This window comes from Phalacrocorax carbo, chromosome 15 (genome assembly GCF_963921805.1).
Source record: "Phalacrocorax carbo chromosome 15, bPhaCar2.1, whole genome shotgun sequence".
Classification (NCBI taxonomy): domain Eukaryota; kingdom Metazoa; phylum Chordata; class Aves; order Suliformes; family Phalacrocoracidae; genus Phalacrocorax; species Phalacrocorax carbo.
This window is the reverse complement of record NC_087527.1, coordinates 15,755,512-15,783,045: the sequence shown is the minus strand read 5'-3', so window position 1 is coordinate 15,783,045 and position 27,534 is coordinate 15,755,512. Positions and strand designations below refer to the sequence as shown.

Here is a 27,534-nt window from a genome sequence, read left to right as displayed (position 1 = left end):
CCTGCCCTCACTCTCCAGTTCGTCGGAACACAGAGATGCCAGGGAAGGGAAAAGGTCAGAGATAAGTACCCTCCCCTAATGCCTCTCATAACTCCTTACACTCACGTCCAGTGCAGGCAATTTGCAATTGGGTTGTAAAGGAAGAGAGCAGGCACTCACCCCTGTGGGGTTACCCCCACCTAACACCAAATCAGATGGGCGTCTACAAGATTCCACCCATTTAGCAGCTTCATATAAAAGCTGGTTATATCCAGTATTGAATACTAGATAACAACAAGCACTGACACATCTATTATTTCTTTTATTTTCTATTATATGCTCACTTCTCAAGTTCCTTCAAGAGCCTCCCGCTCCCAGGCTACTTGTTATTTCCAAAAGCAAACGCATTAGCATTACCTTTTGCTGCTTCGGACCGCTTAGGCAAGTCAAGTGTATCAAAATTCCTGTCCAAATCTCCATTCTTCTTTCCTGTGCAAAAAAAAAAAAATAAATAAGACAACAGATGGAAAAGACTGTCAGCATACTGACAGGTAAGTTACTGGCATGTGCATCTACAAGATGAGAGAAGCTATAGACTCAGAATATAAATCACAGACTACCACCCACATTTGTACGTATCTGACTTGCAATCCAGCTGCATAGCTGTGGTTTTAGCACAAGCAACTTAGGGACAAAAATCCCCACTGCTTTCGGGTTGATCCGCAAACATGCTTAGCACCAGCATTTCGGTGGGTCTTACGAAAATCGTGCCATTTCCCGTCTTGGCGAAGCTACACCCCTCCCTCAGAAGCCCAGCATTTACTTGTTATTTTCACAGAGGAATTTTGATCTGAAGCTTAGCTGAAGCAGAAACTGAGCAGCAGAGCAGTATATAACAGGCTTGCTTTGCAGCCTCTATTCTCACTGCCACTATCAGGCAGGAAGGCCTAGATTTAATATATTGTACAGACAACAACTTAACCTTGAATTGCCCTTCAAGCAATAAAGTTCCATTTCAACTATTTATTAGAAACTAATGGGAACAATTCCATATGTTTGCTAAGAGACAGTTTGAAACCATTATATGTGCTTTAATTTATACGATCCTTTACAGAAAGCAGAACAAAACCTGGACTTTAGGTGTAGTTAGGTTGGGAATTCAAGGTTATGTGACCAGCTGGGGAGGGAAGGGTTCATTTTCAGCCCCTCCTCTGCCCCCACGGCGAGGCACTGCGGGAGAAGCAGGCACCTTGCCGTCAGAGAAGTCCTAACAGCAGAGAGATTTTGAAGTGCAGGAATCTGCATGGCTTCTGAGGACAGCAGGGTACAATTTAGCTTTCCCTCATTATTTTGAGGGGGAAAATCAAGTTATTTAGCCGCTCTCCCTTAAGAGCAGGGGAGGCAGGTGTGATGGGATGGAATCACAACACCACAATTTAAGCTGCCAGAGGCGGCTTCTGAACTGGGACTCTACCAGGCTACTAATGGAGGTTTACAGGCTGAAAGCTCCACCAGTCACAATGCTTAAAAGCAAACAGGAAAATGGTCCCTGAAAACATAACGTGGAGATTAGTCGAACTCTTGAGTGGGAACCTGTCCTGAAACGGGAAGGGCCAACCCCTGCCCTGTTGCAGCAGGGAGCCGGCACGGCTTCTGCGCAATGAGTTCAGTGGGCCACGCTACCTTCCTTTTGACAAAGGATAAACGTATGCAGTACAATCTGGAGAAGAAATAGAGCTTTTAAGTACCAATATGAATATTTAGAAATAATGTCAAGAGGCAAAAAAAGACCATCAAGATAGTATTCCATCCCTTCCTTTTCTTTGGAAATATCACGTGCTCTTGTTTTGAAACGCCGACGCAAAACGCCAGCCAACCTTAACCACTGCGCAAAACCAAACGCGCACCTAGAAATTCTGTTCGTCTGAATTAATTTGCTTAATTACACAGAGTATGAAAAAGCCCGTCCAAGCTGCCAAAAGGTCATGCAGCCGGGTACCATGCCACTCCTTTGAAAGGTATCTTTTCTAAAGGAAGGGACAGGAATTAGCTGCGCTTTGCAGCCCAACATCAAGTTTTTGCTCTAAGACGCTGCGTGGGGAACCAAATACCAGAAAGAAAAGACACTGTGTATCACCAAAGCACACCACATTTCACAGCGGCTGCTGAACCCAGTTACTGGCTGCAAACCCTTGCTGACCATAGAGCATTGACAGGAAAAAGCAGGGCAGAGGGAGGAGGGGGGAAAAACAAGCACTGAAGGAAGGAAGTCAGTGTTTAGGAAAGATTACAGACTTAAGGCAGACCAATAGATGTGACTCCATCTTATCTACAAGTAGGACAAACTGTTTTTTCACATGACCCCGAATTTCATGTCACTGGCATTAGGTAGTTCAAACCCCAGAACGCTTACTTGGAGAGCCAGACCTTATTCAACACAACTACTCATTTCAGAAGTTCTCTATAATTTAAAGGTTGGGGTTTGGTACTTCCATTAGCCCTGCAGAACTGAGCCGGCACAGAAAGAGCCAGCTTCTTTCTAGTGCACTGTTCAGTAAGCGCTATGTATTTGTGCACAACTTTTTAAGGAGATTGTCCAGGACAGCAGTGTTGGCTGCTACATCTTTTGAGCTCACAAGCAATGCAGAAGCAGCTGCTCATTTACTAAACCACCTTTCATTAAGACAGCACACTCCACCTGTGCTCTGTGATCTTCAGTCGCTGTAGCTCAATTTCTGGGCCAGACTGCAAATACTGGCCATCTTCTATGAAGCCTTTGGTAGTTTGTGCCTCAGCCCTCCAAGAGACTAACCCACCTCGCAGGCAAAACCATGGCTGTTCAAACCACAAGCTGCCAGCTGTTTACGAATGGAAGCAATTCAGAACGCAGAGCTCTGACCAAAGGGATTTCAACTCTACAAATTACTTGCTTAATCAAATCGAGCAAGGGTCAGGTTCAGAAATACCCAAGGTACCTACATTTTCTAGGGTTTTCCTGTAGAGAGAAGGTGACCAAGCTGTCAGAAGACTCCAAAAAGAATCCATCTCGAAGGCAAAGGTTTCAATCTGTGGCCTGGCTGGTATTTTTCCCCACTTGATTTTCACAGGACCCACAAATATTGGAGTTTCTAAAAAGGTGCCCAAATTCAGCAATAGTTCAAGAGCCTACCAATTACAACCCTCTCAGCCAGCCCTGGCCTGACCGATATCATGAGAAAAACCAGCCGACTGCCAGCTTCTGCAGCTCTGGCACGGCCGTCACTCAAGCCTGTCAGTAGTGCTAGTCACAGGGACGCTGCCACGACAACGCGAGCGGCGGAAGAGAGGGTTAAGATCCTGTTTTTTGTACATTTCAATTTCTACCCTTCTATGCATCTCCCTGCTCTCCGAGTCCTGCAGCCTGAGGTATGCCAGAGAAAAGACAATGCTGCTGGATCAGAAGCATAGCCCCAGACTTTGCCAAGAGACAGACAGCTCTGAACATGCCTGCTGACAGGTCTGTTTTATGAGACCTGGCTGCAGGAACTGGCACAGCACCCTGGTGCGGGAGAGCTGCCTGACATGAGGTTTGCTTGTGCAAGATGCGATTTACAGTCTCTGAAACAGTGGGATTAAAATTTTTTCCCTCCCCCCCTTCCATTATGTAAGAAACAACCAAAACATGACCTTCGGCATTTTCAATCTGTCAGAAACTCAGTACGGACTTTGAAGTGTGACCCAGCGTTATTAACCACTAATGTTGTTGTTGATCTTCCTCAAATGTCGTTCTGCTTTACCAGATAATCCAAACAGCTATTCAGCTCGACCACTTTTGGGGAAGGATTAATTCCCAAACGCTTTCTTGTTGGTTAAAAAAAAGAAGAGTTGAAGGTAGAGATTCTTTGTAACACGCCCCCTCCCCAGCCCCCCAACAGTCAATACTGTGCTTGTTAATACACCTGGTGAACCAGACTGCAGCAGAGTGACGCAAAGCAAGGGCTGAGCTCTGTCTTGCCAACACACTCATCTTCCACAGGCTCACCAGTCCTAGTCTGAACGAGCACTGTTTGTTGGGTGGAGCAATCCGGGGTGTTGCCCCCCCAACCAGCCCTCCAGAACCCACTGATCTGAAGCAAGCGTCACCAGCTGACAGCCACCCTGCCTTTACCCCCCGTCAGTCTCAGGAACACCGTGGCAGTCTCCAGGGCACTCACAGCCTAACAGCCTCCCAGCTGAGAAGCAAGGGGGGCAAAATTTAGCCTCAGCCTTGTGTACGCCAATTGCTATTTTACTTATTGTGCTGGAAGAGAAACTAAAGGCGCGTCCCTCGAGGCGTGTGCGGGGGTGGCTTCATCTAGCTAGTCTGAGTGCCAGCAATAAAGATGCAGCAGCCCAGGCGTGCATGCCCAAGCAGACGAAACACCGAGGATCCCTGAGAACACACATCCCAGCTGCTGAGTCTTCACAGCCACGGCTACCCAGACCAGCTGGCAAAGCTGTACTTTGGTACGCCGGCACTGGGGACGCGACCTGCGCGCTCAGGTGTTCCCTCTCCCGTGGGGTTATCAGGGCAGTTACAAACCCACTCTCTTACTGCACTTACACCAGGAATGACTAAAGCCTTCTCTTCTCTGTTCTCAGTGTGGGAAGACCAAACTGAAAACGCTCACTCAACGAGCGGATTTCCATGCCCACTGAAATGAACGGGAGGGATGCAGGGGGGAGCAGAGGAGAAGGTGAATGAACGGGACCTCGATCTCAGCTCTTAGCCTTGCATGTAAAAGCTGAACAAAGCGTATAATGGCAATGATGAAAAGAAAGTATTGCAAAGACTCACCTTGATTGAACCACTCCTCTAATTACCAGAAAAGCAGCAAAAGAAAAACAAAAATTTACAGGAAGGAAGAAAATACAAAGGAACAGTCACAGAGAGGCAGAATTTCACAGAACAGGTTCAGAACCTGAGTATTACAAGAATACTACAGAACTTTCCCCAGTTAAAAAACCAAACCAAACCAAGATACTCCACTTTCTCCCTTTGCTCCTGCTGAAAAGACCAGTGTTTATCTGCACGGCTTTTTTTTTTTTCCTTCCTCTTGTCATCAAATGAAAAGGTGTTCACGAATTGAGGGGACAGAAGGGTGACTAGCCCTTTGCAGAGGTGTTTGAAATGCTATGATCAATGACCATGAAATAAAATAAACATGGGAACGCTGCAAGATTAAGTGGGGGGGGGGAGGGGGGAGAGAACTGATCTGTTTTAAAGGCCTAGACTGAGAAAACCAAGGCAGGTTCAACCAGGTATTCACATAAATTTAACAGTGCGAAAAGGAAGTTTCTCTTTTTGACTTTAAAAGCACATTTATTAATAGATTTTTATTTTTATTTACTTGTTTTTTAAACACAACAGTTGCCTGTCCCCCTCTATCCTTCTGCTCTACATACTACCAGCTGTGAGCTCAGCATTATTACCAGCTGATTTCCCTCTAGAGAACAGCACACTTGAAAAAGAGCGCTGCGAAGGGGCGGAAACGCCCCATTAAAATATAATCGGAAATTGTCATCTCCTGCTGAACACACAGAGCCAAACCCAAGCCGCCACCGAGGGGCTGCATTGCTCGCTGCTATCTGCGGGTTCATCCTCAGTGTCGGAGGATTTTGAGACCAATTTGTCCAAAAAGACCTGATCAGAAGCTTTGGCTGATTAACAGAAGCTCCCGGGGCGCAGAGACACAGAAGGTATATATAGGTCAGCCCCAGAGGAAGGGGGCACTTGACACAGGACAGCCACCTGAGAGCGCTCTCTTTTCACTGTCATGAGGAGGAGGAGGAAGACAGCTCTCCGTCAGCCCGCTCCCCTCCTCCCACAGTGCGCGCTCATGGCTTTTATGTCTAAAAATGTTTTCACCGACGGTGTTGCTCTCAAGCAGCAAATCAACAGGGGCTGCAAGTGGCAGGGAACAGGCTCGAGTTGGCACACGTTCAAGGTTTCCAAGGAATATCACACTGAGGTTTCAGTCATCCACTGTGAGAACAGCCCGGCCAGGCAGGTGAAATTCTTCCTTCAGTTTTTCCCCCAGGTATTAAAAGATTCCCATCAAATTTATTTATTTATTTTTAAACACAGTTTAGATCTAGTTGATGACAGACTTGTCTGCAAAAGCAAATTCGCACTGTGATGACTTCCCTAACTCATCTCATTTTAATAACACGTACAGGTCTGATCAAAGGAAGAGTAACATGCGGCACACAGTCCCTCAAGTTCAAACAATTCTGTATTGGCTCTTCAGGACCAAAACCTGCCTTAGACCTGGTTATAAATAGTAAGCCAGGATGTGAGTAAAAACAAATGAGGAGAATGGACCCTAGACAGAAACTGCAGTTAATTATCTCTGAATTCAGTCTAGAATAGTCGTTTCTCTAAAACAACAAAGAAAGATATAATTTGAGTGTCTCTTCCTAAAGGAAAGATGGAAGGGAGGTTACTGAGACTATTAATCCTCTCTTGTAATGAAACTCATTTGCAACGCTCACATCCCAGAGGAGAGAACAGGTCTAAAAGTGACTGACAATTAAAAGCTACAAAATCATGTTTGCAATTTAAATTACTGAGTGACAGAATTGGGAGGTTGTATGTTTTGGTTGTGAGTGGGAGGGTAGACTTCTAGTCTGTTTTCAAATGTGAGAGACTGGAGGCATGGAAGACGTACAGCCAGGACTGCCGTGCACGGGGATGAGCGCATGCTGGCCTGGCTTCCAGAGGCCGTGACACATGCTATACAGCCAAGCATGGATTTGACAGATGCAAGAACACAGCAACGCGGAGGGGAGGCAGAGCACATCCACCTTTGTCCAACAGCAGTGTCACCTGCCAGCATGCACCGCTTGTATTTAAAGACAAAACTATAGCAATCACGGGAAAAATTCCCAAATACCTAGTAGCGATGCAACGAGGGAGACGAACACATGCCACGACACCACAAACACGCACCTCCACAAACCGCATCGTTCTAAACCAGCGAGATGAATGTGCTTGCAAGAGAGCAAAATCTACCCCCAAATCCATTTCTGGTTCTGAGCTGTCTGCAAAACATACCTTTAGCTTTTTTCCCACCAAAACAACCAGCATCGTCTTTCTTCTTCTTCTGAGAGCCTCCCGTGCTTGCAGTCTGACTGGCGTCTAGTTCTTGGTACTTATCAGCTCCGGGGACCTCTTTGTGGACGTGATAGGAAAGGTTCCGCATGATGCACACACAGTTCTCCACAGACTGTCACAGAAATTTATGTTATATTAAGTACTGCACCCTCTTATTTGCAAACCATTACCTTATACAGTGGAGGCTTTGGGGAACTTAAAAAAAAAAAGGCCACCTGCCCCAGGAGAAGAACGCAGCTTTCAAGGAAGGTTTACTCAAGACCCCTTAAATTAAGGTTCGTTCTTGTTCCAAAGCCAATTTTATTCTTCCAGAAGTGAAGCGCTTCATAAATAGTACCCATTCAAAATGAAAACTCTCTAATCAAAAATACCGCCTGATCTTACATAAAGAATACAATTCACCAAAAGATGAAACACATAGTGGAAAATGATCATATAAGGATCTTATTTTAATACAAGCTTCTGTCTCGTTCTTCCAACTTCTATGATCCCCAAGGGGCCCATTTTATTAAATTTTCTGTGGGTCAAAACCTAGGCCTTGTGAGGATTTCAACGAGAACACACGTCGTCCTGTAGTAACAGCTAATCCGTAGCGCATCAGGCTCTGACAAGAGCAATGCTCTGTAGGTTGCAACGGAAACCACCAGGTGGTTACAAAATCCACTTCCAAAATTATCTGATTAAGTGACAAGGCTTTATAATTCCCTTGTACAGTCCATCACATGGTGGGACTCAAAGAGAATAAAAAAAGCAATGCTTTACAAGCCTTATTGGTGTTATAAAGCAATAGTATGCTCGCTCTTTTTCAAACAGGTTAAACTTATGATATTCTTTATGCATATAAATATGCTTTTAAGCGCCACGGTATGAAAGTACGATAAAATCAGATTAATCAAAATCTGCACCTAAAGAAAAAGCCACAGTGGAAGTGCTGCAGGTCTGAAGACATATCTTAATGTCCAAGAACTACAGTCTTTAGAGACGGTGCTCAATAAAGCCGTCAAAACGGGGAGCGACTCCGTTGTTGGTGTTGCGCAAGGCACAATACAATGGGACTCGGTTCTGATTTGGAGACTGCACTTACAAACGTCAGTTAAGTAATGCAGAACAACAGTAATAATGTCACTGGCAATAATAAAGGCCTACTCTCCCCACCCATCACAACCGCTTGCCTTTGCTCACCTCCTCCGCCCCACAAGGTAACACAGCAGCATCATGCTGGCACCCCATCAGCAGTACCGTGGATATCGTGACAGGGACGAGAGGAAGGTAATTACTGTATTTTCTGAGGCAAGCATAATCCCCTGACACTAGCAAACGCAAGTCAGATCCCTGTGCAACGCTTCAGCCTGAACCAAGGGAAAGATCCATGAAGTTTTAATACTCAAGTTCACCTTATTGTCCGTATCCTTCTTGCCAACTGCAGACTGTAGAGCATGAAGGAGGGCGTCCACCAAGCCGTCACACTCTCTCAGTCTTCTGCGTGCTTCTGCTCCATCCGAACTGACATTCCTAACAGGAGAGGTTTAAAGAAAATTTAGCCCTCTGACCTTCACCGTTATGTTGAAGGCGTGTCGATTTATACTACAATTTTTAAGAACTCATTACCTTGGAAGAACAGTTTGGAGGCAAAGTAGTCTGACAGAACTATTAAATCTCAGTAAAATATGGGCAATGCATGTCTGCAACTCCCTGAGTCTGAACGAAAGGGGAGCACACTCAGAGGTGCCTACAAACACACTTTTCTGAGTTGCTGGCGAGTCCAGTGATATTCCTTAGACTGGACAGGATTATTCGGAGCAAACAATACACAAACTTATTCAAAGCCAGAACATTTAATCTGAAAAATACTTTCACCACCTTAAGAAAAACAGGCAAAATCACAAGACTGTGGCCATGAATACTGCCGAGCAGAAACTGAAAAATTAAAAAGATTAAAACCAGGTGTACAATAAGCTATGTTTTATTTAATCATTCCGTATAACTTTCTTTGGCCCCCATCTGCTCCAGAGAAGTCAGATGGGAGTCACCATGTACAACCGCTGTCTCCTGGACTGCTCAAAGGTTCTCCAAATCCGTTCTGTATCCCCAGCTTCGTGACTGGAAGTTGCTGCCACCCAGTTTAAATCCCATGTTTTGACATTTAGAGCCCACCTTTCACAGCGAGTACAGCGGACTCAGCACAAAGCCTGCATCAGTCACATTTAGAAAGTAAAAGATGACAGTCACTAAGTTTATATGGCTTCAAATTTCTCAAAACATTGAACAAGAGAAGGGCACAGGTAGAAGATGCGAGGCAGAGCAGCGAAAGGCTGCTCGGAGCTGTTAAAGCCGCCCACATCAATGAGTGCAGGAGCTGTTAGAGGGGAGCTATGAACTTTGCCTCACCTGGCAGCGAGCGTGCGCTGAAGGCCCAGCCCCGCATAAGCATCAACCTGCCATTTCCCAGTAAATAAATACAATTCAAGTCAATGGTCCAAATGCTTCTCTCTTTCCCCCCTTTCTTTTTTTGTGGGGGGTGGGGTGAAGTGACAAAATTATTCTTAATAGCACTCACTGGTAAAACCTACACGGAAAGTTTTCTCAAAGCTGAAATGCACTCATTTTGACACCACCACAGCCAACCTTTCAGCTTTCAGGGTCTTTGAATTCCACAAAGCTGTGTAAGGTTAGCTCTCAAGAGCTCGGGACACAACCATCTCCTTCTGCTCTCAGGACCGTGCAGCCAATTTTTCTTTTTAACTAACTAGAGGGACGGCCAATCTCCCAGTAATTAACAAACCAATCGTGGTCCCCTCCCATGTCCGCCCATCGCCCGGGCAGGCTGCTACGTTAATTGAGTGACTAGGAAAAAAACGCATTTTCTCAGAGACCCCTCAAAATCTGAAGATGCTTAATGGTGAGTTGGTTGCTGTCACTGCACATTAACTTTCAATTAAGAGCAAAATGAAATGCAGATAAATGAATCCTTTCCCCAAATCCTAGCACACAGCCTCACCTCTAGCAATGGCTCAGCAAGGCAGGTGAAGCGGATATTAAATATGATTCCACAGGATATATGGGAGAGAGAATTCTACGTGATGTTTTTCGACCTCCAGTTGTGCTAATACTTTTGTATCGAAAGCCCAAATTTGAGTTTTAATGTAAAGTCTTTATGAAACTGAAATCAGAATTCAAATTCTCTGTGATACCTTTCAGGAGTTATAGCAATAAAGCATAGCAGCTCCACCTCCAAGCACAGCTATTAAAGCAGAGCATTACTTATTAAGCTTGAAGGTGACAGAAACACACTAAAAATTATCTTATCTGGAGCTGTGTATCACATTTCTTATTCACTCATTACACATTAGAAAGAGAGGTAAAAGACATAAGGAAAACTTGCAGACTTTAAAAAAAAAAATCAAATTTTGAAAAAAAAAGTCCTTCACACCTTTCTTGCCCCAAAGCCCATAAGAGATTTTTCTGTGGTCCATTTGTGCTACCCCACTTGCAGCATATTTATTTTCCTGCTTTATCAACAGCATCACAGTGGTTTGTATCCTGCTTTCTTATTTCTTGATCTCTATTAGGATTAATATTAAGGTAGACATTGATATGGTTATAATTGAAAAAGATACTATAAAAATGCATCAGGAAGAGTGTGGCTTGCTGATATCGCTTGCTGTATCTTCAACTACAGAAAAATTTACTGAAAATGAATGCCTTAAGAAAAAATCCCACGTATGTCACACGTAAATAAGCATGAAAACTCTGCAGGAATTAATAGCTAACTAATGCTATGAATAAGTTATCCAGGCATCAAACTTTGCAGTTTTAATGTTGTAACTAACAGACCAGAAAACGCATCCTTAGGAGCATCTCATGCAGAAACATCTCCGCTATAAATAGCCAGCACTCCTGGGATTCTGCTAGTCCTCCCTCCTCGGGTAATGAGATTCCTGCAGCCCCTGGGACTTATCGAACATGGAACAACAAAACCCATTTCCTTGCCTGTAACTATAACCCAGACCTACTGGAGAGCTCGGCTCACATTCTTCTCCACACAAGCCTAGGCAACACGGATCTCAGAAAGGCTAAGCCCAGGGACATCAGCACCTGCTTCACAGTCTGCTCCTTCTGCTGCTCCAACACCGCAAAAGGCAGCGAGGATCCCCCCATTCCCATGGGAACGGCTGCATTTCGGACACACGCGCAAGTACGGACAACATCCCTAAGCGCTAGGGGGAGGCGGGCCTGGTGAAAATGAAGACAGTATGCTTTGAGTAAGGTCTCATCTGGCAATCCCAGAAGCGCTCCCAGAGGTGGTTCCGCGATCCAGAGCAACCTTCAAAAGCTCCTGCAACCCAGGAAAACGCCAGGTTGCATTTCTGCCTTGGGGTGTTAAAACTCTATACTATCTCCCTCTTTGAAAAACATTGCCTGGTAGTCATCAAATTCTTATCTTGGGTCTTCAGGAGGGACTGTAGCATGGAGACAAAAGGGATTGCTCGGACAAGAGAGCTAGAGCCTGGTATTGGTCATTAAAAAGGACAAACTGCAATGAAAGAGCCAACGTGATACTGCGCTCCATGGACTGGAGTCAGGAAAAATCTCTTCCAATTTCCCTCCTGTGCTGGAATTGTTCTTGATGCATCTTACAGATCTATTACACGTTATGGAAACAAAGACGTAACTAAATCACATTCCAAAGGAAACTTTCAAAAGCAAAGTTTCTAACCACCCTTCTTTCAAGAGTGATGAAAATCAACAAACGGGTGACAGATTCCAGCAGATGTTAAGGGGGGACGCGTGGCCATCCGACGTAGGGCGACACTCCGCAAAAGGAATGGAAAGCCTCGCCCAGGGCAGAGACTTCCTGAACTCGTGCAAAAGGTAGATATGCAACGTATGGCATCCAGACTTGGATAGAGAGATTTGCTTTTCACTGAACTTTCCTACACATTAGACAAGCATCGTTTTGTATCAGAGGAAAATTAATTCTTCAGCGGATGGAGTGTTTGATACATGACCCTGAAGAGAAAAGGCAGGCAGAACCCTAGCTGGGGTGCTTGTTAACTCTGTCACTTAGGAGCCAGGCTGCCACGCAACAACTGGAATGGCCCCAAGATTTTGGAATTAAGCACATTATCTCAGTGACTTGCTTGCTCAGGCAGTTTAGTATCAAGAACCTCTACAGATGAAGTCAAAGATACTTTTTAAGTTTGAACAACTTGAAACAGGAACTCTGCAGGGCTTTTGAGGCACTGACAATTGGCAAAGACCCGTTATAAATGAGAATAAAGTTGCTGCCTGTTCAGATGAGTGGGAATGGGGAGGAGGAACCACCCAAACCGCTTTTATACAAAACAGTGACAAATGATACCTGCCGGTCATCTCTGGTGTTATGTACGCTCTGCTTCCCTTGCCTTGACTCTTCACCCCCAAAGAGGCCTTTCCAGCTTCCCCTGACTTTCCCTGCTTTTCAATACTTTTCCAAGAGTCCATGAAATGAAAAACATATTTTAAAAACAACAATAGTATCTTTCTCACATCACACTGCAAAGGGTAACAGAAAGCTTCAGAGTGTGCTTACCGTAACCATACGTAACACCCAAAAGAGCAACTCTAGCAGCAAGGCATGGAATTGCTGTCCACGTTGCTCAAAATACATAGGAAGGAAACCAACTATAAGACTGATTTTATATAAAACAGTATAGAATAAATCTCATTCCAGAGAGTTTAAATCTCTAGCCTTTAGCTGGAAAAAGTGACCTGGATTCTCCCTCAAATTCTTGGGAGCCCAGACTAAGACAGGACTAGTGAGGGAGGATTTGTAAGGATGTTCAAATATATGCTTTCCCTGAGAAAACAAAACAGAGGAGCACTAAGTAAATGTTAAATAAAAGTAAACACCTACCAGCGTAGAAACACATCAGGCCAGGAATCCAGCCTGTTGGTATTAAAGACTTCAGAAAATGGCGGGGAATGTGCTGAGAAATCTGTTCACGCTTTAGACAAGCTTATCATTATCACCAAATATTCTTCTTAATAATATGCAAGTCTGAATGTAACATTTGCATCTGCAGAACAGAGTTGGTATTCATCACCTCTAGGATAGGTGAGCTGTTACTACTATCTGTGCCACACACCAAAATTATCCTCAAGAGAAAAGATTTAGAAGTAATTAAATGCATGGCTCTTAATTTGCACTATTTCAATGCAAATCATGCAGCAATGCCCCCGCTGTGCTCTCCCTAACAATCCGAGAGAGAGTGGAGATGCGGAGAGCTTTTGTTGTTGGGGTTTTTTTAACGATAAAGAGAAACTTGAAAATACAAGCATCAAAGAGACACATTTTTTTTTCTCTGAACATTAAAACCAGTACTTCCAAGAGCATCGCTGTGTCTGCCACCTGGCTGCAACGCGCCATCAGTTGTTATCCCACAGCGCTGCAGACGAAGCTGAAGGCCAGAGGTTAGACTATTACTGAACACTCACCGTCCCGCTTCAGTTCAGCGGGTGTAGAACACCACTTTGTTTAGAGACCCAGCTGGGAACGAAGACAACAGGTTGGGGATTTTGCTTTTTAGATAAATAGAAAGCTGACTGGAAATTTTTAAGATACCTTCCTCGTAACATTTCCGCCTTTCTCGGGAAGAAGCGTGGACGAGAGCCGAAGCTGAGGCAGCGATGAGCTCCTTTCACACAGCCTCTTCGCGCACACTGCAGGGTCTCACATTGCCCAAAAAAATCCTACTTTTTACTATTGTAAACAACCTTCTAACAGCTATTTTTGTATTGCCAGGCTAAAAAGTAACATTGGCTCCTGTATAGTCTGTCTCAGCACTGTTGAGGAAGGTAAGGGTGCCTGTGATCATCAAACAACTGTGGTTCCTGGTGGGTTGAGCGAGCGGCGCTTCCCGAGTGGGAAGTTAGTTGTTCTACCCACCTGACCCCAATGGTCAGAACCCTTGCTATAAAAACATCCTTCCGCAGCCACACTTTGCTTTACTATTAAGCATTTTTTTTATTTGGATGTCAGCCAAAAGGAGATGGATAAATAATAGTTGCAGTAAATGTACTCTATTTCCAAGCGTACTTCTAGGTACTGAATGTCCCAAAGGAGGAATATACAGCATTTAAAAAAAATCATTCTGTTGTTTCATGCAGAAATAGAATTAATTCCATCCTTCAGTTCACATGAAACACTAGAAAGTTTAATTGGTTTAATTCATTGTTCTGAAAATAATAGAGAAAAAGAAAGAAGCTGCTGTGCTGCCAAGATAGCCAGATCCAGGCAGCAGCGGTCGAAGAGCCCCCTGCGACGCGGTGGAGTTTGGTAACAGACAGCTGAGTCGGAAATCAAGCAGGGAACATGGTAAAGAACATGGAAGTCGAACTCCAAATGAAATGAACAGAAAGACGGGGGAGCTCTACTGCTGGTGACATTGGGTGGGGAGCCGCGGCTCCACTGAGAAAAGGGGTACCAGATCCAGGCAGATCATCCCACTGGAGACTCGTGCTCCGCTTACGCATCCACGCGCCAGCTAGATCCGAGAGGAGCAGCGGAGCAGCCCCAGCTGACTGGAAGGAAAACCCCTTCCAGCTGTTTGAATAAAGGGGTCGGTTTTGTTTACCTGGCCAAACGCTCAAGAGGCCATACCAAAAGCCACCCCTGAAAAAGGACTCCCCAAGCTTAGCCTGTGCTCCAGCAACACTGGCATTGAGCAAGAGATCCACACAGCACGCCGTCACGTGTCTCGTATTCACGCCAGCACTGCCTGTAAGAGCTCCCTGCAATAAGCAGGGGCTCAACAGCCACCAGTACAGTTTAACAAGGTACAGATGTCGAGTCCATCCTCTGTTACTTGTGGCTTTCTACATCCAAAACAACATGTAATGCCTTTTCAGTAAAATGCTGACTGGTTACCTCCTGCGTGACCTACTTGGAGGGCCTTCGGTTGCTCTCCTGTAATGCAAAACGATGCAGAAACGCACTACATAAGAATTCCACGATGCCCAGCAGCTACCCAGCTCCCAAATTATTCCAGTCTCTGCTTGGAGGAAAGGCTAAGGGGCTTTGCTCGCTTTATCACACACGCTTGCTGCAACGTGAAAAGAATCTCAGAAATACAAAAATGAGGTGGTATTTATCTAAAAAAGTATCACAGCTCACATGCCTTCCAAAGCAAACTATGTCCATTACAGTCACTGTGGCGAGCTTAGGTTCAGCTTTGCTCTTCATCCCACCACCGCGACAGATGTTTTGTCGATTCCCTTCACTGACAGCCAAGGGAGAAGGGACCTAGATTCATTCCTAAGGAATGACAGAAGGCAATAAGTGAGTGCGCACCTTAAATTTATACTTCAGATTTGATTGTAAAGCATTAAGGCTGCATGTAACTAGGTTATGTCTCTGCTGCTAAAATCTATGCATAATTTATTTATATTACAAGCTAAACATCAGGAACTGTCAGGAGGAACCCTAACAGCTCCTTACCAGCACGAATTAAACGCTCTGCTCATCATATAAGCCCCAGGACAGCCATATGCTGTGATCCTGCATAGTATCAGTGAGCTAATTAAAAAACTGCCTTCACTCACTCCTCTCTATTGTGTGGATTTTTAATTTGAGTTGGTTTTTTTCCAGCCTGGGTTGGGCAGATAAGCCTCTCCCTCTTCTGTGCTGCTTGCTGCCTCCAAAGCCAAGATTCACAGACAAATGTCTGTTCGGTTTTTATCTCTTTCTAAAACTATTCCTTTGCTGGAAGTCCAGCTCAGAAGTACCTGTTGCACAACTACACACCGACAGTATCGTTAGCAGCAGTCTCCCAAAGGCCGAACCCAGCATGCAAACGGCACGCGTGGGCAGAGACACGGCAGCAGCTGCCCTCACCTCCTCTGCGTGGGACAGGGACGTGCTAAGCGTCGTACCGAGTCCTGCCCAGGCCTCCTTGGTTAAACAACTGCCCTACAAAAGCATACAAAAGGGGAGCACGCAGACTGAGAGGAAAAGTCAACCAAATGACTTTATCAAAGAATCCTTTTTGGAGCAGGGGACAAATGTAGCTGCCACAAGGAGGGCTCTGGACTAACGCTAGATTTGTCAAGCTCAGTAACTGATTTGCTGCTGATAAAAGAGAAAATGAAAGCCAGCAGCTGAAAGCTCCCATTTTTGCGTCTTGTCTGTCCTGCCATGCTTCGGTAAGCAAAGATCCCCTGACACCAAGGGCAGCTCGGCTGGCAGCACTGTAGCAGCATCCCCTGAGCTTCACCTCCTGCACCCTGCTCTTCACTAGACGGTGCTTCCAGGTCAAAGATTTGCACTTAAATGCCGTCTTACTTCAGCTGCTTGGAGATGAAGGCTGCCTCAAGTATATGAGAGTGCAGGTAGGACAAATATTATGGGACTGTCACCACATGCTATTATGCCTGCAGGGTTTAAAGACAGATAGAACTTGAAGGTAATTTGAAAGCTCTAATTCCCAAGCACTTTTCTTTAGAGAAAAGCCATGCGTTAATCATTAATAAGAAAGGAGGGCATAAGCACCTGGCTTTCACAGCCCTTATTCCTTTCCTCAAATTCAGCATGCAGAGGTGGGAAATAAATGGACACACCAGTGTCACCAGAACACTCATACAGTCATTTCCAAGGTGCAGAGAGCGAACTTTCCTGCCAAAATAAGACCAGATTCTGTTTGACAAACCTCCCTTACCTCCATGTGCCTCGCAGATGCACGCACCCCTGCGTATGTAGAGTCACAAGTACATAAAGACATCGGTCGCGAGGAGAGAGTTCGTTACCATTAAGCAGTGTTACATGTGACTGAAGCACCCCAAGTTACACCTGCAGGACAAGCTACACACGCATGTGCCTTAATGCTCTCTGTCCTCCTCAGAAAAGGGCTTAAAACATTCTCATATAAACCCCCTATTTGGCACATCCTAAGTATTAATGATTTAGCACCAAGCTCCTGCCGTCCTCTTTCCTGTGGTGTACATGAAAGTACCAGGAGCCTGCAGACACTTATCCATCAGTTCTCATCCTGGTGGAGTATGTTTTCGGCTCTGAATCCACCAAGTCCTTATCTCATGTCTTCAAACATCCTATCTCACACTTAGCATAACTCTTCAGTTCAGATTCCATGAACTTAATTTATACCTCCAGGAAGAGCTTATTCCCAGTTGTTGGCACTAGAACCAAGCACCTCACAATCCTCAAGCTACTGGTATTTACCAGCTTGAGGGGAAGGTAAGGACAGAGGTGCCAATCCCACGTCTAAGACAGGAAAGTGAAGATCAGTGACCGAAGGCCAGACCACTCCTTCACTTAGGAGCCTGAATCTCACCAAAACCAGGAGACAGGGCCATTAAAAATAAATGGTTTACACCTTTTTGTGATCTAATGTTGCCCGTAATAATGCCAGAATAGTAGCAGAACAGCAATTAAATCCACACTTCCCAAGAGTCACAGCTCTAGCCACCAGGTTGTCCCCTCTCGCCTCAGGAGCTGATGCTGGACAAGCAGTTATATGCAATTTTGATCTCAAGAACGCACGTTTTTAGTGAAAGTCAAGTGGGTGCAGTTTGTTTGTGTTCGTACACCCACGGCCAGGTCTCTGAACCCTGAGGCTATTTGTGAATGTGAATTTCTGCGTACTTGGAGAATTGACAAGAAATGCTGCAACTACAGATGGCACCCTGGAAAAGGGAGCACTTTGCATCTGTTTGCTATGCAAATTAATTCATTTAACATTTGTTGACAGCAGGTCAGCTTAGCACAGGAATCAGGCTAGAAAGTTGGCAATTTAGGAACTAAGTTCTACTCTGTCCTCTTAGAAGTGAAAAAATCCAAGGGAGAATTAAAAGTAATTAGGCAGAAAACATCAATTAAGCCCAGAATGAATTTCATTTTTAAACCATTAAAATCCTTGCTGCTTCCAGAGAACTAGGAACCATGGTGGATGCCTACACTGAGAACAAAGATGACGATGCGACGGCAGCAGCGCTCTCCGACCCACAGACGTGGCACTTCTCTAAAGCAGAGAAGCACCTTGAGAGGGACCTGGAGACAGAGGGAAGGGCTCTGGCGCTGCCTGGGCACCTGTGAGCTAGCCCTAGCTCCATCGGTCCCGCAGCAACTCAACCTGCACTCTTCTCCCCAGGGACCTTGATGTCTTGGTCAAAGTTGTAGGAAGGATCACAAAAAGGCCTTGTTAACATGCACCATATCATTACATTATTTAAACTGGAGGAGAACCTAATTTAAAACTGAATGCTCTGGATTGCAAATCCCAGTAGGGGTTTAGGGGTTTAAAGACAGACAGACAGTAACCAGAAGAGACATTCTTCACATACCTAAAAGAATAAAATACAATATGAAGACATGAAACTTGTACTCTAAATGAAATAAAAGAATATCTGTGCATATTTAATGATTATCCTAGCAAATGTAGTCCTTACTTCTTCCCCAGTCCTACTTTTCCGTAACCAAAACCCCACTTCATTTCAATAATTCAGTCTTTGCTTTGTTTTTTACTGTTCCTTTCCAGATTTCCACCATACCTATTTCTCTCAATAGGCTCACAGAATATTAGAATACCTTTATTTTACAAAATTACACCCAAGGTAGTGTCTGTCACAAGGCTTGTGGCCATTTTAAGCAGTAAAATTATTACAGACATTGCAGATCCATTTATCATGTTTGGTCTGCCACAGTAAACAAAGCACAGCAATGGAAGAGAATGCATCTTTTTCCTGATCTCAGGATGAGAATGGAGACAAAATTATCATCACCTGCACTAGGTTCTGAAAACTTCAGTCATTCTTGGTAAAGAACACAGAAAAAGCATGCAATAGATGTCATTACTGGATCATAGTCTGCAAATCGGCTGTGCTGCCAAGTCTTTATTTTGCAAAGGGGAATACAGGATTCCCAAAACATTTATTTGAAGGAAGTTTTTTGGCAAGCCAAGTAGAGAGTGGATGGCATACAGAACCCACTCCTCATGTTCCGAATATCAGGATTCAAAGGATGCCTACAGTGGCCACAGTCATGGGAGAAGGCTTGACTTTGAGGGAGCCCTTAAAATAAAGGCTGGGCTCCAAAGTCAACATACACCTTAACCTTGCCTTTTCTTCCCTTGATTCTTACTGGCTATGAATAATACGTTATCAGTTAGCTATGGTAGCTTGGTATGGACATCATTAAGTATCACAGGTAATCCCAGAGTTATTTAACTTAGAGCAGAAGAGGTAGTATTTGAATGCCATTCTTGATAACAAACTTTGCACAGTTTCTCCGATTTCCAGCTTGTAAAGGATCAGGTCCAACATCACTCGGTATCACACATGGGGTTTCTCAAATAGCAGCTCAGACAGATCCATTCCTCAGCACAAGTCCCTTGGCCATACAGACTAAAGTCAACGTCAAGCAGCACACATGGATTTTGGTTACTTTAGAAAGTGGGCAGAAATGAGGGCCAGTAAATGCAAAGCCAGTAAGCCACCGTAGCTTTGGGTAAGAGGATGAAGAATGCATGGAGCATGGTCTTGCACAGGTAATTCCCAAGTAAAGCAGCTCTGGTGTGGGTACAAGTGTCTGCTAAGATCCTGGCCCCAATTCCTGACCCTCTGCTAAAGCATCCCTCTGCCCCGCCTGTACCTGCAGCACTGTGTTGTCTGTGCTAATACCAGACGTCCCTCCACCCTTTGGCACAAGCGGTCCAAACTGACCACTTAGGGTGCAATTCACCCTGCCCTACTCAGACCTGGACGTCCACCGGCACCTCACCTCCCCAAGTGAGGGGGGAGAGAGACTAACGAATTACGGGTGGGGGGAAGTATTGCAGAGGATAGGACTGGAAAGGAAAATGAGATGTATCGGGGATTTTAAGAGGTAAAGGCAAGAAAGTGTTGGTTGGGTTTTTTTTTAATTACTTCTTTTCAATTATTTTGAAGCAAGTGTTTCCAAGGCTCCACGTTATTAAAAGAGACATAGATTAAGAACAAAGTAAAGATCAGAAAGCAGTGTTAAAAAAATAAAAGCACAAATAATTAACTGACAGATCATGCTGTGAATCACCGAGTTTGAAACAAACTCGCCCGTGTCTGTTGATAAACTTCATTAACTGAAAAAAACGATACTGAAATGAATGCCCTCCTGCATGCGTAACGCCCATCTTCCGCGTGGATATCTAACTGCAAGGACACCTATACCTCAGAAGTTCAAAGAGTCTCTCAGTCGTTTCGGAAGACGACCCAGCGCACCCCTGTGGCTCGCTTCCAAAGGGGACGACGGAGGCTGGCACACCGTCAGGAGGACTAACCTCCCAATTAAGTATCAAATTAGTAAACAGTTTGCAGTCCGCCAATAAGCTCCGTTCATGGAAAATTTGATTTCCAGGACCAGCTCCTGTGTCAACATGAGAAGAGTAGGCAAAGGGGTTTTTAAACACTGAGTCTGTCAGACAGATGGCTGCAACAATTTATTCTCTGCTGGTGTTAACTATCCTATCTTGCTGGTGCTTTTAAGGATAGGCTGCAAAGGACTTCAACAAATCAATGCAAAATTGTTTCCAACAGTAGTAACAATAATTATGTTTGATATGTCCATTTTTACCCCTAAATGTGGAAGTGCTCTACAAAAGGTATGTAATATCGCTGACACTGTAACAAGAAGTACCATCAACTGAAAGCCAGCTCAGGTCTCACCTACTCCTGCACCTTTGTTGTCCTGGACTCACTTTACCTCGCTGCAGGAAGCAAGGAGCCAGCAAGACAGTTCTCCCCCTTCCAGTGCAAGAGGCTGCTCTCTCCACGGCACGGCAGAGAGACACGGCCAAACTGCCTTCTTCAGATTACCCTTCCCTGCTAACCTGCCGTCACATCTCCATTTACCTTAAGCAGCCACTTTTGAGCATGATATCAGCTTGCCCCACATCTGACTGAAGCTTCAAGTTTTCCACAAGGAAGCACATGGTCCCACACAACTATGACAGCAGAGACTACAGATGAAAGGACTGAAATGCATTTTTCCCCTCTTCAATAACAGAAGCCGTCACCATTCACTGGCTGCTGTCCTGATGCTCTTGAACTGCATCAGGACCACTTCAAATCACCAGAAGGTGAAATTCTCTAACTAACAAATCAGTACTGCTATGCTCCACATCCCTCTTCATTAGCCTTTGAGAATATGAAATGTCCAAAGTGCCACAAGCTTTTGCATGTCCCGTAAAACCAGTACCTTGCTCTGAAATTCAAAAAGCAAAACAAAACCCCCCCAAACACGCCCAACCCCAAAACCCCCCAAAAAACCACAACCCAGCCCCAAAAAAACCCCAAACCCCACCCAAACAGACTAACAAACAAATAAAAGCCCCCAAGCTATCCTGGAATGTAGAAGTTCAAGAGGATCAGGGCACTGCACATACTAATAAAAATTTATGATGTGGATTAGGTTAGTCTACTAATGATCAATTTATTGTCTACACTTACTGGAGAACCTCATATTCATTCAGATAATCCCTTTATCCCCCACCATGACTAATTTCCTCTTGCAGAACACCATTAGAAAATGAGACACTAGTAAGTAAAAACTGATGATGTCTGGAGCCTACTTAAAGGACCTTAGTTTCCAGTGGGACTGCAAATAATTTCAGTAATGAGCCCTTTCAGAACACTTTTCATTACTTTCTTCATTTGTGAACTTACTCAGGGGAATAGTTATTGCAATTTAGAGCCCACAAGCCCAAGAAACAGAAATGAAGCAAGTTCTCAAGATGCATTAATCAGTAGAACTCTGACAGAAGCATACTTCAGAGCAACAGAAGGTACAATGCCAAATCTTTATTAGTTTTGTTGAAACTAATTGACTTCATAAAGCTCAAGAATCTAACAGGGCACCTCCACTACTTCATCGCAAAGCAAAGCAAAATGAAAGACACTGTTTAGGGAACGTTGGTTCTTCAGGCTTTTCCGACTGCGTTAGGACTCCTGACCCAAGGTTCCAGCATGCCCTGTCCTGCTCTCAGGGTGCCCTCAGGACTGCAAAGACAATCTCTAGCCAGAAAGGGCTCCTTCGGCAAGGAATACAGAAAGAGTTCCTAAATGGTAGGTAGTTTCGGTTCTTAACTAATTTCCCATAGGTCCTCAGTCACTTTAGCCTAAAATAGGAGTGTGTCCACTAAAGTGTTCATAGTTAAAACTGGGTCGATGCTTCACGCTCAGTGTAACTCCATGAAGGGAGTTGTTTGAAAACACACTTTTCAAATACATAAAACCAGCACCATCAAGGGAAGCAGAGAAAGCACTTAAAGTCTGTAGAAACAGCCCACTGATCACACCACAACTGACAAGTTTAAGTGTGATTCTCGGAACATATGGTAGAGTTTGCATTGCAAAATGCTTTTTTTGGGGGGCTTAGCTGGGCAGTTAATCTTACCTGGGCCACTCTCCATTGTCTTATACACCTCCCTATATAGAGCCACTCCCCCTAACCTGGAAAAATGACCTACTCTTCACACTGACCCCAGTGGGCAGACCTACGTTGACAAGCCCTGCAACAAGAGAGTCCGTGGCAGACAAATACCTCCAAGCATTGCTATTGTGGCCACTGAAAGGCGGATATCTCTGTAAAAAATGAAAGATAAACGATACCTTATTTCAAACCAAAATAATTTTAACAAAACCCTAAACACAGGATGTGGTGGACAGATTAATACTCCACAGTTCCACCTTACCGTAAGCAACCAGAAGTGTTCTTGAAGACAGTTGTCCACTCAGCATCCCGAGGCTTAGAGTCCTCATTCGGCTCGCTCTCCCAACCAGAATGGGGTATAATCACCTCATTGGTAAGTGTCTGCAGACCATGGTTGATGATGACCATCTTCAGGGGCTCATAAGAGGACAAGTTCCACAGGGTGCCTGCAGGAGAAACACTGAGTATTAAATAACAAGTTTAAATAGAATCACTAGATTTACAGAGAATCACTAAAAGGTTAAATCATAAAACTAAACAAAAAGGCGAAACCACTTGATGAGATGCCAGACTAACACACAGCTTAGGGAAAATTCCACAGTCACTGCAACAGAAGCATTTCCAAAAGCATGGAAGCCCTTTTACCAAGGCACAGATATTGTTGAAGTCATCAAGTCCTACAACAGAATACATAAACGTGATGTGCTATTGGAGATTAATAGGATTTTTCTGCTATGTACAAATTTTGTAACACTTCTAAGTCTAGCTGTGCCTCAAAAAGTAAAAATTCATCCAGTGCAGCAGACAAGTATATTGAGAAAGTCTTAAAAACAGGGATGAATTTATGAAGGAACATTGATCTTATGCTTATCCTCTGCACAAGACAGTATTTCATTCAGGACTCCTCTCTGTTATTTACCTTCACAGGCAGTATCTGTGTTCAGATCACTCAGTAGCACAAGCATATGCTTCCTTGAAGAAGCTGAGACCCAAACCTCCTCCGTCTTTCCATTTTACCTCATTTATGTGCCAAAGTAGACAAAAGTCAAACATCAAAACAATGTAACAGAAGAACAGCCTTACAACTGTAAAATAATACGGTCTTAGATAAGTGATACAACCTCCCAGCCAACCCGTATCACTGTCCTGATAGTTATTGCTCATTAGGTTAGGGCTAAAACAGGACATTCACTCCAGAGGTAATTTCTGCGTTGGCCCAGCCTGGTAAAGTTTGAGAGCTATCAGTAATGACGCTCGGAGGGAGTCAGATGCACGCTTCCGATATCCACAGCAAAGTGTGAAGACTACCAAGATTTCAGAGACACCAAACGGGAAAGGTAGATTCCCCAGAACACGCAGGAAGTCTTTCCTAAGCGGGTTCAATATTAACCTGAGGCTCCCCGTCCTACAACCACCGTGAATTTGTGCACACTACAGTGCAAACTGTAGGTACTCACCTCTCGGTGTGCGTGTCTAAAGCAAAACACAAAGAACAACAGAGGTGCAACCTTTTGTTTCAGTGCCTTTCAACCACTCCGAGCGTTGAAACCTACAATTTTCAAGCTTTAAAAAAGACCGGAAAAAGGTTTTGGATGTAGTAGTTTTGTCTCACAGTCTAACACACACACGGACTCGCCAGACCCTTGTCAGTCAACCAAAGGCACGTAGCAGCGAGGAAGCCTGCAGCTGTGCGACGGTCCGACGTGCCGGAGCACCGGCAGGGCCACCAGCCCCACCTCCAAGGAGCCAAGGCAGCTACCTCGTGGGAACTCTCCTTCACACGCAGGCTTTCACTGCTACAAGATGGAAGTGCCAAATGCCAAACGTCCTACTTTAATATCGGAGTATTATCCATATAGGGTCACGGCGGGTGCCAGGTCGGGAGGGGAATTATCTCCATTTGAGCAGTGACTGGCACTTACACGATAACCTCAGAGGCGGATGATTAGCAGAGCCGCGCAAGTCAAACGCTGTGGTGTCTCCTAGTCGAAGTGATCTTGACAAAATCCAGGTGTCTGTTCAGACTTAGGAGACCATATAACTAATAAAGAAACTCCGAGGAAGACAACAGAATGAACACCATGTTTCTTTCAGTCTTTTTCTAAAACCATGCAAGAATATTGCTTTTTTGGCCTAATTCCCTTGCCATTCATAGCCAACACACTGTATGAGATTTTCATAACCCACTTTTTCAGTTTCAAATGAGACTGTATAGATGAAAGAGAGATTAATCTTCTCTTTGCCCCCGTTACAATAAATCACCCTTTGTCATTGCAAAACACCAAACACAATGGACAATAAGGAAAAACCCCAAACCAAGCAGAAAATGCTAATTGGCCCCATTTTGTTGTGGAAGCAAGCCTTTACTTTTCATAACAAGTTGGCTCAAAAATATACATCATACAAGAAACAAACGCGAGTCAATATTTGTAAGACTAAAAACTGACATATAAGCTACCCGATTAATTTTAAATACTTCACTAGACAGGCTTTAGTTAGTTATTGTACACCAATTCCTTAAGCACATCAGACTCACTGATATAAAAATAATAATTACAATTAAATCCCTAAATGCATTGCTGACTCAGTACTTCAAAATTCAAATGCAAAATCAGAATGTCCAGCACTGAGACTAGATGGATAAATCTCAGGCAATTAGGCAGGATAATAATTGCTGGAGCAAACCTAGATTCAAACAGGGAACAGGGTGTGCAGAATACCCTGGTTCTGGAGGGTTATGTCAGGGTTCCCTCACAGGGACATAAATGGAGCACTCGGTATATGCAGTGGTCAAAACCAATATTAGGAAAAGGTGGTGTCAGCTGAGGACCCTAGGGTGGCGTTCGTAAGGACCCTGCCTTTCTGTTCTTTTGAAGCTGCAAAATATTGCAACTGGAAACAATGTGGAGATTTAAAATCACCTGTGTGTGGAAGAGCTAAGATTTAAAATCTGTTTGCCCTTCATATATATTTGAGAGCTCTTTCCTTAAATGCACATACTACTTTTGCACCTGAAGTGAGATTCTGCCTTTCCTCTTTCCTGGAGGAGTGACACGATGCGTTATCTGTAGTGTGAAACTACAAAGGCAAATTTCACTGCTTAAGAAGAATCAGGCAGACCTATATTTAAAAAGCCAAAAATACCTAGAAAATTTCCGAGAGCTCTAATATTACAGGATTGTACAAAAGTTTTCCAGTGCTCAAATCTTTTGCTTGTCTTAAAGCTTAGCAATTTGCGTCTGGGTTTCAATACCTTCAACCCCAACGTGTAAAACAAAGTCAGCTCCAAACTCCCTCCTCTCGTTCACCAGTAGTTATTTCAAGAGGCTACACGCAACTGGGATTCAGTAGTGCTCTAACTGGATCGCAACCCTGAAACCAGCACAAACCTGCCGATCCGCCACTCCCGAGTCGGCTTCGCCGACGCCAATAGCCCCATCCAGGCCGACAGAGCCACCTGCCCCTACAAAAGGATCTCTTGCACATCTTCATCCAGAAGTTTTATTAAGAGGCTGAACGCGACTCGTGCAATTAACCATTTAGGGCAGACACGTTTTGACCACCAATCTCGCTGAGCGGCTGCCAGACAACGGGGACGGGCGTTAAACAGAACGCCTTTCCTCCATCCTCTTTGAAGATAAAACCCAGCAGTTTGCAAGCCTTTCAGTTGCTCGTCTGCCTCCCATCTCTCAAATGGTTCACAGAAAACACCAAACTGTGAAGAATACAAGACACTTACTATAAAAAAAAAATAGCTCAAAACTCTTCAAATTATTAAAAAAATGTCAAAGCACTTAAATTTATAATATTCTCCTTGACAGTTGCATGAGGAAAACCAAAAGAATCCCTCTGTTGAACAGCATTCAGCAAAGGAAAATGTGCACCACTTAACAGAAGGGTAACCCAAGGTAAACAACGCAGAGGGAATCTTGTGGTTCCAAAGGCAGAGAAAAAACTCAGGTTTGAGGCTGACTTCATTGGGAAAATATTCCACAAGAAGAGGTACAGAAAATAAACAGCAACAATATATTTTTCTTTTTCAAAATTATGAAACAAAGAGGTCTAAATCGCAGCATCCTTTCAGCTCTTGAGAAATTAAATTCCATGGAAAAGACACTGACAGTGGTAGCCACAAGGAACTTTAAAAAAAAAAAGTGAACAAATTCAGATCAGACTGTAGGTTTTAGCAGCGTGAGAGAAAAATCTGAGGGGAAAAAAAAATTAAATCCCTCTAAATTTGACATCCATCTTTAAAAATCATTCCCTGCCTCTATTAGCATAACACACTAATGATCTAACAGGCTGGAAACACTGTTTTTAAAACTCTAAGTTTAATAAATTCAAATGAATAGCACTCAAGAGAAATCAAGTCACTAACGCAGCAGCATAAGGGAAATGAAGTTATCTCCATTTTCCACGTGCTTTCACTACAAGTATTGGCCTCTTTGACCACAGCGCATGAATTTCCAGGCACTGGCACGGGCTGCCCGAGAGGTGGGGGAGTCACCATCCCTGGGGGTGTCCGAACAACGTGTAGGTGTGGCTCTTCAGGGCATGGTTTAGGAGACATGGCAGAGTTGGGTTGGGGGTTGGACTTGACGATCCTAGAGGTCTTTTCCAACCTTAATGATTCTGTGATTCCAGGTGGTGATCACAATCATGATCAATCTTTATTTTATTCATACATACTATTTGTAATACATATTTCTAACTACAACCATTACCTCTACTCTTTCAGCATGTTAAGCACGGACAACAGCTACAAGTCTTTATTTCAGAAGTACTGATTATTGTAAGAATATATTAAAAATTACTGTAAGCTATAAACACAGCTATATGATTTACATAATATTAAAAGCAATTACGGCCACAGCCAAAATTTCCAAGATGTCACCTCCTTGGAGCTGTGGTACGATTTCTAAAGAAATTATGGCAGAATACATACATGCTATTATCTTCGGAA

The 27,534-nt window shown here is 44.1% G+C and overlaps 1 protein-coding gene across 14 annotated transcripts in view; it reads right to left on the bottom strand.

The window, feature by feature from the left end:
- Positions 1-27,534, bottom strand: part of ARVCF (ARVCF delta catenin family member) — a 288,430-nt gene that overhangs the window by 48,853 nt on the left and 212,043 nt on the right. For all 14 annotated transcript variants that reach the window (XM_064466541.1, XM_064466548.1, XM_064466551.1 and 11 more), the window contains 4 exons: positions 22,834-23,017; positions 8,509-8,626; positions 7,055-7,226; positions 397-468 (listed from right to left, as the gene is read on the bottom strand). In XM_064466541.1, the coding sequence (XP_064322611.1) occupies positions 397-468; positions 7,055-7,226; positions 8,509-8,626; positions 22,834-23,017 (546 nt within the window). The remainder of the gene's footprint in view (positions 1-396; positions 469-7,054; positions 7,227-8,508; positions 8,627-22,833; positions 23,018-27,534) is intronic.